At 38.5% G+C, this 12,213-nt stretch overlaps 2 protein-coding genes across 43 annotated transcripts in view; both read right to left on the bottom strand.

Moving 5' to 3' along the window:
* Positions 1-3,203, bottom strand: part of LOC108277079 (calcium/calmodulin-dependent protein kinase type II subunit beta) — a 72,859-nt gene extending 69,656 nt beyond the window's left edge. For 32 of the 42 annotated variants that reach the window (XM_047161015.2, XM_017489421.3, XM_047161007.2 and 29 more), the window contains exons 1-2: positions 2,858-3,202; positions 117-211 (exon numbers count right to left, since the gene is read on the bottom strand). In XM_047161015.2, coding sequence (XP_047016971.1) covers positions 117-211; positions 2,858-2,919 — 157 coding nt within the window. In that variant the 5' untranslated portion in view covers positions 2,920-3,202. Of the gene's footprint in view, positions 1-116; positions 212-2,857 lie in introns of all 42 variants that reach the window. The other 10 variants (XM_017489429.3, XM_053686740.1, XM_017489428.3 and 7 more) reach the window with 2 other exon arrangements.
* A 1,428-nt stretch (positions 3,204-4,631) lies between these two features.
* On the bottom strand, positions 4,632-11,230 carry nudcd3 (NudC domain containing 3). The gene is made up of 6 exons (XM_017490049.3): positions 10,857-11,230; positions 8,833-9,179; positions 7,463-7,595; positions 6,788-6,931; positions 5,372-5,560; positions 4,632-5,284 (listed from the first exon to the last, which is right to left on the bottom strand). The coding sequence occupies exons 1-6, from the start codon at positions 11,052-11,054 to the stop codon at positions 5,174-5,176; spliced, it is 1,122 nt and encodes a 373-aa protein (XP_017345538.1). The 5' UTR covers positions 11,055-11,230; the 3' UTR covers positions 4,632-5,173.
* Between the last annotated feature and the right edge of the window lie 983 nt (positions 11,231-12,213).

Here is a 12,213-nt window from a genome sequence, read left to right on the forward strand (position 1 = left end):
ATTTCAAACCGACTAAACCCAAATAAATACAGCTGGGCTTATAATCCTACAGACCAGCTACAACAGGAGGACTACGCAGATCCCCGCATTCTCATTTCTGAACATGGTTTACTCACCCCTGGCTGAGAGCTTTTTGGTGTTGATTATTTTGGCAGCATATTCTTGGCCTGTGCACAGCTTGACACAACGTCGCACAACTGAAAAAGCTCCCCTGAAGAAAAGGAAAAAAAGACAGAATATTTCACTGCAAAAAAACAAAACAAAAAACACAATATGCACTCACAGTCCGCTTAACTGAAGAAAAAAAATTCAAATTAAAATGCCATCTGAGAAACAATAACTGAACTAAATGAGGCGGTTTCGCTTCTGGTGTCATCATCAAGTGAAAAATAACTTTTACATTAGTGTACGAACAACCCAAATATATTGGTACTCAGATTTATTTGAAACATTATTGAAAGCACAAACAGCTGATGTTTGACATGTAGATCCTCATTATATTTGTTCTGTGTCTCCATATACCGTATGTCAGACAACTGTTACAGCCCAGGAATAAATAAAAAGAACAAACCCATTTAGTCGCACCAGTTCTCATCGAATCTTTTCAGAACAGCTGGCGTAACAAACCCTTTTGGGACATCAGCACTAATGCCTGATGTCATCCTTTAGCAGCTAATTTTAGCACACCTTTCTTTCATTATACAATATGTGTTGAGCATCTTGAGTGGTATATCTGCTGACCACTCTGGGGAATAAGCGTCCAGGCCTGTAATGTAAGACTAAACCCAAAAGCCCACTGGGCTCTCTGGGTTTGCCCTTCAAATCAGAGCTGAACTTGGGGGGGTGGGGGGCCTTTAAAGACATTATGGTAAAGCTGTGCTTGCTGGCTGACTTGATTTAGGGACTCGAAGAATAATGTACACAAGTTATCTTATAATATAGCCTTGTTAAACCACTCCTGTCAGAGATGCATGGAAATGTACTGTTATATTCAATCTGGTGTCAATGTAATAAATATAATAGAAATCATGCTACTCTTAAGCTATTTAAGGAAAAGGAAGCCTTCCTTGACGAAGATCTGGTTAAGCCTGAATCCTGTCTTTTGCGGCAGTTTCATAAAAACGTGGCCTTCATTAGCACCCAAGCCAGGCCAACCTGTCTCTGAGGAGACTTTGAGCTGAATTAGTGCATTCTGCCTGTCTGGAGATGTGGGGGGAAAAAACCTGACTGTTTGAACACCAGTCAGTTGGGCTTTGTCAAAGCATGGTGTTCTGGTTTCACTGGCACAGGATTGACTCGGAGGCACGAGTGTACACTTCACTTTCTGAAGAGCATGCCCACTCGAGGACAACACAATCCATTTTAGAAGGGTTTCCTACACTTGCAGCTCTCAGCAGCGATCGTCCACAACAAACAGCAAGTCAGACAGGGCGACTCCTGCTTTTCAGTGATGCCAATCATATCTCTCCGCACAAAAAAGCCACGGTCTCAAAATAAAAAATGTGGTTAACCTAAAACCTACAGTGCATCTAGGTCTAGGTGACTAGATCAAGTAATACACTACAATCAGGTAAGATGTACCATATACCTGCATCACATGGCATGGGAGTCAAGATATAATGATCATTTTAAGACATAATAATGACACCATGATCATAAATATTCATGAATTTCATTGACATCTATTGATGCTGAATATTCGACATCCTTTCAAAATACACCGTGTCAGTATTTTACATTAACTAACATAAGTAGGCTATATTTTGACGTTCTAATAAATTTGTTCCACACGCAGAGTGCCATGCTTCCTTCATACTTCTGGATTTCCGGGACTTCCAGTGTGAGGAGTGACGTAGTATTACATCCAGATGTCAAAAATTCATTTTAATCCATCCAACGGGCAAGCACAACAACCCTACACCGTGTCGATGTGTGAGAAATTGACCGTGCAAAATCACTTCTTCATGTTCAGAAACAGTGCAAATTTTAAAATAAAATAATAAATCTCACCCAGGAAGGAGTTATTGCATCATAAAATATAACAGCCTATCAGGTTATGGTATGCAAATGAAGTCATGTTACTTAATAACTGTTTATGAGAGAAAGGGGTCGGGGTGTATACAGGGTTGGGGTGCTAGGTGTACGTGGGGTGTTTTTTTTTTCTGTTGCTTGCCAAGAATGAGAAGAACAAAGTTTTAGACAATTTTAGTAGTTAACGATGACATATTCAAATAAAAGACTCCAAGCGCAGCCAATCAGAGAGCACGTTCTGTCACCTGGCGCGTGAATTCACCTCGTGCGCTTTCGACCACGCCCACAACAAAGCTACCTAAATTAATCTACAGGTTATTACAGTGAGGCTAGTCATTATAGTTAATCATTCGGGGGGGAAACAGGGTGAAGAAACGCAATACTAACAGAGAGGAGCGCAAAAGTATTCCCTAACGTCAGGGGCCAGGCATTTCTCTCCTCCTCTCTACACTCAGATTATAGACAGCAAACAGCCGCCTCGCTTTTTTTCACAGCCCCAAATGTCACTCTGCAACGCTGTGTGTGTGTGTGTGTGTGTGTGTGTGTGTGTGTGTGTGTGTAATATGTAGAGTATGTGAAGAAACGATAGAGTTCCTAAAATGTATTCCTAACGACTACACACCCCACATAAACACACAAGACCAGTGTAACAGCTTGTCACATGAAGCCACCCGCTTAGCTTAATTAGAGCTTATCTTATTCCACTTTACAGCCAAATGAAATCCCAGACCTCCTTTAAACCAGCCGGAGTGACTCTAATCACCCAATAATGACACACAACACCTGTATTTACAACTCTCCAAACAAAATAAAGCACGTGTCTTACTTTCCGAGTTCTTCATAAAGCTGGTATTCGTCGGTAAAGCGTGTACAGGTTGTCGTTGCCATGTCTCTCTGTCTCGCTCTCTCTCCCTCTCTCTGTCCCTCTCTTCGTATTTCTCTCTCCTCCTTTTCGGCTTTATGGATATATCCGAGATGTTATTCCTCCACGCTGCAGGACGTCCAAAAATACTTCTGGAAAAATCTTGGCGTTGTGTGATAACTTATAAGATTTCTACAGTGGTTTAAAAAAAAAACAACAGAGGTGTGTGCCGGAGTAAGGGGATAAGGCTGGGTGATGAGTGAGCACGACCGCCTTCTACTCCAAACGCGCTCACTGAATGCGCCGGGCGACTGCAGTACAGTTTCTTTTCCGCTGCGCTGTGCGGCACTGAGCAGATATCGCCGCTAGGGGGCGCAGGAGATAAGCAATATGTAGCCTACTGTATGTGGCAAAGCGACTTCACTTCGTGCGTATTTTCTTTCCCTTCAGTGGCTGTGTTCCTATGAAACACGGTTTCCGGGTAGATTAGGAAAAACATTTTCTATTTCTTTCTTTTGGGCTGCAGCAGTATTTTCTAAAAGGGGGGAAAAAAACTTTCCAGTTTCCACATGTCAAAATTTCAACTGATTCGCTCAAAAAGCTGGACTTATCTAAACATCTTAACTTTTTATATCAAAATGTTGACTTATCTCAAAATTCCGAGTTATCTTAAATGTTTATTAACTAAAAAGCTTGACTAATTATCTCAAAATTCTGACACATTCTCTCAAAACATTGATTTGTTAACTCAATTATCTCCAAATTTCAATTAAATATCTCATAATCCTGACTTATCTCAAATTTCTGACCTATTATCTCAAATTTCTGACCTATTATCTCAAAATGTTGACTTGTAGCTCAATGTTTTGAGTTAGAATCTTGAATTATCTCCAAATTGTAACTTATCTCAAAATGTCAACTTATTAGTTCAGAATTCCAGCTTATCTCAAAACATTGAACTAGTATCCCAATGTTTTGTGTTAGAATCTCAAAATTCTGACCTATTCTAGCACAAATTAAAACTGTTGTGGGTAGCTTGCTAGTTTGATAGCTAAAGGTATCTGTTCAAATAGTGTATCAGAAGTCATACTTATAATACACAATCCCTGCTATTCATTAAGTGTACACATTTTCTATGTACCATCCAACAAAGCCACTATTCAGTTAGCTATATTACTCCCATTCCCTGTGTGAATGGAAGCAAGAGCCAAGTGATCAATATCTGAAGATAGGATCAAGCGTCAGGGGCTCAGACTTGTAGGTGTGAGGGATTAACTCGACATGACTGCAGGTTTCACGAGCAGAACCTGACACAAATGTTTCATTTGCTACCTTTAAATTGACTTTTATGTAGTCAGTGGATTTGACATTTACATGGAAGCTGATGGTCTCCTCAGAGATTCCCTATAATTTGATCATTACTCATTCCCTTGTACTTCAAATGGCCACTCATGTGACCTAGTTAATAGGCTCTTTCAAGTCATGAGGGGATTTTTGGGAATAGTATCATAACACAAGATTTATTTGGCAAATGTATGAGGTACAAAGACCCAAATTGGACATTTAGCATGAAACATGTTCATGGTGTTGAAATATTAATTTGATCCTCATTTGTTGTAACTGACTTACAGTTTATTTCCTGATGAGTATGATGTCATTCTATAAATTCCCCTCAGACAGTATTTCATATATCAGTATATGGAGAGTAGTGCGAAGGACACATTATTTTTGTAATGTATTTTATTAAATTTGGGGAAACAAAACCAAAACACAGATTGAAAACTAGAAATAAAAAATGCTTTAGCCATCAAACTCCTAAACCTGACAAATATTCAAAAAGGCTCAAGAACATACTGTATGGTGATGTGAGGAACTGCAGGATGACACATATACCCAACCTACTGTAATATCTTTCAGTATTATGTTGTTCACTTATTCGAGAAAATTCTGAAGTATTTTAGTAGTTTTACTTCAGTCAGTTATTTTACCAAGAACCTATAGAAAGATATAATCCATATGCCATGTGAATTGATGCATTTACTGCAATATCGCTGAAATAAAAAAAGTAATTTATATATAGATATATCCAGGTCTGAATGAATCCTCATGTCATTTGGGAAATTGATCTATTTACAGCTTTAGTTATTCAAATTCTGCAGTGCTGTCATGTTGTCCATCATACAGTAAATGCCCGAGTTGTCAGTGCTTGATGCTTCAGTGTATGCGATGCAGACAGATTTTTGGCTTCTCTCACACAGTATCTACCAAAGATTCTTCAGTTCAAAACTGAACAGCACTTGGCGGTATGTCGAACATGGACGGATCAAACTGCTGGCCTTTGAACGGCGATCCCTCGGCATCCCAGCCCTTCTTCAGCATTTCATGAACTTTCTAAAACACAAAAAGAAAAACACAGAAAACTATCAGCAGTGCAGCCAGTTCACTGGCTCTTATGCTCTGCGGTCTTTGTAACATTACCATCTCGTGGCTCTGGGGCTTTCCTTGCAGTTTCTGTTGGTAGTCAAAGGTGAGACGGTCCAACACGGCGTGCTCCTCTTCGTCCACAGTGGCCATGGAGCGCTCGCGGTTGATCTGATTTACATCGATTTCTTGTTCGCCTTTCAGCACAGCAGTCCACCACACTTCCCCGCATTTACTCAGAGACAGCTAAGAGACGGAAAAAAAAGATGGCACATCATCAGTTAGTCTGGAAGTACTGAAAGAAATGTCAAAAAATGTCTAGCAGCAAGTCAGATCAACTGAACTTATGTAATAATCCTGAAGATGTTTTCCACACACTGGCCGGTATTCAGACTGCAACTACAGATTTAAGCGTTATTCAGAGAGTGCAATATGTCATGCTGAAATTCATGCTTTGCACTGTAAATATCACTCAAAAACTATGGAATATCTTTTTGAGACCAGTATTTTTTTTTAAATGACACTATTAATAAATTAACAGTATGTTTTCTTTAAAGTCCATGAAATGGAGAACATCTGAGACAGCATCTTAATCAGAGCTTATGTAACTACATTTACTTAAAATGAGCATAGCAGATGAATGCCAGATTGTTCTTCAAACCATCAGCACCGTGGGCATCAATTTTAAAAAAAAATAATCGTTGCCATTATTTACTTGACAACTCAAAGTAGCAAATGAAATACATTTGACATATTACCATTTCATGATCTTGATTTAATATATTGTGACTTCATTAAGCTGTGCACAAAACTTACTGTTGGAGCACAATATAAAAAATTTAATGTAAGACAGTAGGATAATCTGGATCAAGTGCTATTTGATAAGCTGTTGAATAATGAAGGTTAAATTAAACCAAATGTGGTAACTAAATGTGACAATTACTGACTATTCATGAACATACATTGGCAATATACTAGACTACTATTGGAAGCATATTTCAATGCTTGTCCTCTTCTCATTTGTACATACCAAGAGACTATATCATGTACGTCTCTTTTAAACATTTTTAAAATTGTTTTTAAATTGTCTCATGATTTTATGTTACTTCATTTTACATTTGACAGTAATTATAAAATTCTTTCAAAATTGCTGATATTTTTCTGGCTTTTTGGGTTTAAAGGCAGGGGTCTAGATGCATTTGCAAGAGCCCTGTCTCGGATTCTTCTACCCAAGAAAAATCTGGCAACCTCGGAGGCATGGACTACACACAGATAATTTGCATAATTTGAACTGGGTGCCCAGAATAGCTACTTGCGTATTTGTGTAACCCATCTCTGAATACACATAAGCTTCTCCACATAAACACTGACACAACCTTTGGACTTAAGTCATCAACTTTGAATAGAGTCAGTTACATCTCTGATCGGCGGTATAGTAACAGATCATGAACATCGTCTAAAAATAATTCTCACCACTACACAACGGCCTGGCTCCAGACTCCACAGAGAATTCTCAGTGTTGATTTTGTGCATGAACTCGCCTTCCATCAGGACGTTGTCTGACACTCCCTCCTTCGCTGCCACACGCACGCCACCAGACTGAAGACTGACAGACACCTGCGCACACAAAGAGATCGAGTCTGAGCTGATGACGATATTCAACAATGGCTCAATGCTGAGGAGTTTATTTTAAGAGGGATTTCAATTGATCCCTTTGAGAGAAATTATCAATGATGAAGTGGGCTTTCTGCACAGATGGTCATTACTGCATGAATTTCTGCATGAATAACTAAGGCTGTGAGCGATTCTTCTTATGACTGTTGGTCTGAAATTAATGCACAAAATCCAGGTGATTCACGTTTAACCATTTTGAACCTTTGTGCGCATAAAATTTTGGAGTATTGAAGGGTTTCAGGTGTAAATCTAATTTACAATCTTACAATTTATTTACAATCACACTGTTAGCTAGCTGTTGTCTCTGCTTTGCACAATTAATAACGTCCTTTATCCAACTATCCTTTAATAGACTCATTTACTAAAACTGTAGTAAGAAAGATCATGACATACACTGTTACACTGCACCACAGACCTTGTGGCTCGATATTTATATACACTAATGATAACAGCAAAAATGTGGCTATAAGGTACCTGTCTGCCCTTGACAATGCTCGGTGGGACAAAAACTCGAACTTCCACATCAGAGTAGTCCTGTGACCAGCTGTAATTTTCTCTGACAGCACCGTTGTAGCTATCTGGGTTTGTCTGGAAACTGGGCTGGTCACTGCAAAACAACCCACATTTCAATTAGAGAGAGGTGTAAAGGCAATAACACAACCATTGAGCTATGTTTAGTGTCCTATGAAGCAAGCTACATATTTATGTTCATATACAGTATAGCTATATTTCTGTACAATTCTGACAGCTATTATTAGCTATATAACTATGTTGTTTTCCTACGGATTATTTATTTCATTTTAAAGGTTTCGGGGGCTTTTGGGGCCCTTAACATGCTTAAAAACTCATGAAATTCGGCAGACACGTCAGAATCGTCGGCCATTGGGCCTCCACAAAGAGTAGCACATGGGCGTGGTGGGGTGGCTCTGTAGCACCCACTTTTACACTGTACATAACTTTGGGGCATAAATCATACATACTTGTCTACTACCAGACTTGATCTACTACCATGGAGCGTTATTTCATCATTCATCAAACATCAATGCAAAATTATACCCTGTTCATGTGTATTATTTCAGAGTATATTATATAAATCAGTCATTTACGATCCCAATTCCAAAGAAGTTGGGACCGTATGGAAAAAACAACAAAAAGAATCATCTGAAAATTCGATTCACCCTGTGCTATATTGAAAAACACATTATTAACACATTATTTGATGTGTTTGATTAATTTAATTTAATTAGAAAATATACAATCATTTCAAATCCAACGACTGTAACACACTCCAAAAAATTTGGAACAGTCAACTGTTTACCACTGTGTAATATCACCTTTTCTTTTTATAACACTTATTAAGAGTTTGGGCGCTAAAGACACCTGTTGGTTAAATTTAGCAAGCAGAATTTTCCCCCATTCATCCATTATGCATTTCTTCAGCTGTGCAGCTGTACAGGGCCTTCCTTGCCTTATTTTGTGCTTCATAATGTGCCACACATTCTCAATCTGAGACAGGTCAGGACTATATTATTAGTCCTAAATTGCCCCGTCCCAACTTTTTTGGAACATTTTGCATGCATCAATTTCAAAAGCAACATTTATCTTCAAAAAGCTATGCAGATGATTAGGTAAAACATCAAATACCCTGTCTTTATACGGTTTTGTTTACATACAAGGCAAAGTACATTTACAAATCACTCCTCTTAGTTTTTATTAGCATTTTCCAAACTGTCCCAACTTTATCAGAATTGCGGTTGTAGTTACAATACTTGGCAATGGAAACAGATCACGAGCTGTTACAACAGACATCCCTGAGATCGCTGACAGACCAACAAAACACTTACGGTGCAGCCGCAGAAGAATCTGAACTAGCCACTGGTGTAGGTGCAGATGCTGCAGACACAGATGCTGCTAACGCAGACGCAGGCAATGCTGTTGGTTGTTCGCTCCCTGCAGGCTGCACTTTGGTTGCATTTCCATCTGCAGACTCTGCCCCTGCAGGTACTGACTCTGCGGCTGAAGCTTGGGCAGACGTGGATTCCTGCACGGCTTCTGTAGGTTCTGCCATTTCTGGCTGTGATTGAACTTCGATGATTTCCTCCACTACAGCGGGAACAGCTCGGGCTTCTTCGGCCAGCTTCATTGCCCTCTCTCTGTCCTGCACTGCCAGTTTCTCGAACAACTTAAATGTCTGGGGAGATGGGTGAAAAAGGGAGCTTTTACATTACATTACAGCATTTGGCAGACATCCTTATCCAGAGCGACCTACAATTATCTTATTTATACAAGTGAGCAGTTGAGGGCTACCACTTCCCTGTTTTACATTTATTTACATTCAGTAAATAATACTAATAACAACAACAGGAACCTGGAAGTCCCAAGATTGAATTTGTAACAAAATATTTTTAAATACTGAAATACTATTATACTATAAAATATACTATTTTAAGCAACTTTTACTAGGTCTCTAACTAACAAACACAATTTTGATCACCACTCATTAAAAATGAGACAAATTAAACATCATTATAGAGCACCATAGCGCTGTTGAAATCTCAAATCTCTCACGGTAATGTGGTGAAAAGTTTTGTAAGGAGACATTTATTAACGTTTATGGAAGGAGTCTCCAGTGTCAGTAAGTTTTCCACCAGGAGAAAGTCTTCAAGACAGAAGACTGCTTTTTTTCAGTTTCTTGGTAACACGACAAGCTGCATTTTGTTGTCTTAACTTCAAGTGAGGAAAAAAAACAAAAAAAAAAAAAACAGAGGCTGGTAAGGGAACAATTCTTTATAGCTGCTGTAAACTAACTGATAACAGGTACTAACTTGTTACGCAGACCCTGAACAACATTTTAAACAGTTACAAACAGTCAGTATGTTTACATGGACAACAATAATCCACTATTAACCCGAGTAAGACAATACTCTGATTAAGAAACTACCATGTAAACAGCAATTTTTAATTACCTTAATCCGATTAAAGTCATACTCGAAGTAAACACAAATCGAATTAAGACAAGTGGAGTACTCCTGTTTTAGTCGCATTATCGAGGTGCATTGCAGACATGTAAACATCTTAATGACATTATGAACGTTGTGTGGGAGTTTTCACCGCATTTTGCGACAGGACACGATCACACACGGCAGTACTCAACCGTTTTACGACAAACAAGAGAGCACGGCTGCGTCCCAAACCGCGTACTTACCTACAATAGGTCTATAGTAGGCGAAATACATGCATCTCGGCTACTATATAGGCGGTACGTACGCGGTTTGGGACGAGTGGGCTGCAAGCAGTTGTCTATTAGCACGTACAACATGACAAATAATTAACTGCACTTGAAATGTTCGTAATTTTTATTTTATTTTATAAAAACACCCAAAACTGTATACGGCACCATAACGAAGACGAACTGTATGTTAATACGTGAAATTCTGGAGGGACGTCGGACGGCGTGGCGTGGGGATGAAATGACGTTTCCGTTAATCGAACTATGTTCTAGAACAAGTAAAAAACGAGTACATGAAAGGAATATTCTAAAATCGACTCATGTAAACACCTTAATCACAATATTGTTTTACTCAGAGTAAGGTCAATAATTAGATGACTGCTGTCCACGTAAACGTATTCTATGAAGAAACATCAGGAACAGACTAGACTAAGCACACTTATTCCTTACTACTGATTCACCCAGACCTGCTGTAAATCATGCACCATATCTCAGTTGGTGTTATTAGGGTTGTAATATATGTTTGTTGTATGAAATATTAATAAACTGTCTGAGCTGATCTCCCATGACAGGTGACAATAAACAAAGCAGAAAAGTTCTTCTGAGCTAAAACCAGCTTCTTAGAGCCAAGAGTATTACCTTTAGGACCATTTTTTCTGCCACTCCAGGTGGGAAGCCCATTTTGTCGTTCGGACTGGTCAGAAGGCGATAAAAGTCTGTTTTTCTGTACAAAAACCCGAAATATATCTGCAGAAAATTCTGTATGTTTCCAACATGCTGCAAGATTCCAAGCAACGCGTTGTCATACAACTCTGTCATTTCCAACGGCGAAGACATTGTCCAAAAAACTTCACTAACCAACAAATATATATTATAAATATATAAATATTTAAACAAGCAAGTCCTAAATTAACGCTGTGACCTCTTTTTGTCTACTGAGACAAACAACAACACACTGACAAGCTCATGGAAAATACGAGACCAGCAACAGGACATGGGGTTACCGACTTCTTCCGGTTTCACCAAAACAAAATAAAAGTCTCCTAAATGAAACGGTCACTTAACATCTGGGAAAATGCACCGCCCCCTAATAAATTATCTAAAAAATACTGGGATAAGTGAGAGACTTTAGTAATCTAGTAGGAATATCTAGTATATAGTTATTTATCTCTTTATTTTCTTTTATTTATATAGTATTGTTTTAGTATTATTATTATTATTATTATTAGTAGTAGTAGTAGTAGTAGTAGTAGTAGTAGTATTTTGTTAAATTATTATTATTTTTTCTATTTTATTTTTTTCTGCCAATCTACTGCCCACACTCCAGTCCAGTAGGTGGCGGTAATTCACCTTTAACTGGTTTCCCAACCGCCATTAAAACAAGAAGAAAAAGAAGTTGGAAACGGTCACTTTTAATTGTGAACACCGCTGTTTAGGTCATCCCTTTTGTGCGGGGGAAAAACAATAGAAACCCTAATAGAATTTGTAATTGTTTAAATGGTTTTAATGGAAACGGAGGGTAATTTGTTACCTTCTAATGGTGACATATGTTTAGTGGATACCATTAAAGGCTAATGGTTAGCTAATGGCTTGTAATGGTGTTTGTAGTGGAAACCATTAGAATTTTTGTGATGGTTTCGATAGTTTCTTTCTATCGAAGGGGGGGGCGCGCGATGTGTTATAGGGAAATACTCAACAAGGTGGTGATTATTTTTCTAAAAGCATGTCCCGAAGTGTTGTATTCCTCTTATTCCACATCGATTTGTCAACAACTACGATTTTCGTTTTTACAAATTAACAACATGGTGTGATTTTTAACCATTTGTAGTTATATTTAATGTTGTGGAACGTCTGTGAGACAAGTTAGTTCCTGTTATCACTTATGTTCTAGCAGCCATAAAGAGTCGTTCTTTCGCCAACCTCTCTCTCTTTTTCTTTATCAGGCGTATTGGAAGAGCTACAGATTGTAATTGTATACCTACAATATGCACTTTTG

The sequence above is a fragment of the Ictalurus punctatus genome, chromosome 16 (assembly GCF_001660625.3).
Source record: "Ictalurus punctatus breed USDA103 chromosome 16, Coco_2.0, whole genome shotgun sequence".
NCBI classification, from domain to species: domain Eukaryota; kingdom Metazoa; phylum Chordata; class Actinopteri; order Siluriformes; family Ictaluridae; genus Ictalurus; species Ictalurus punctatus.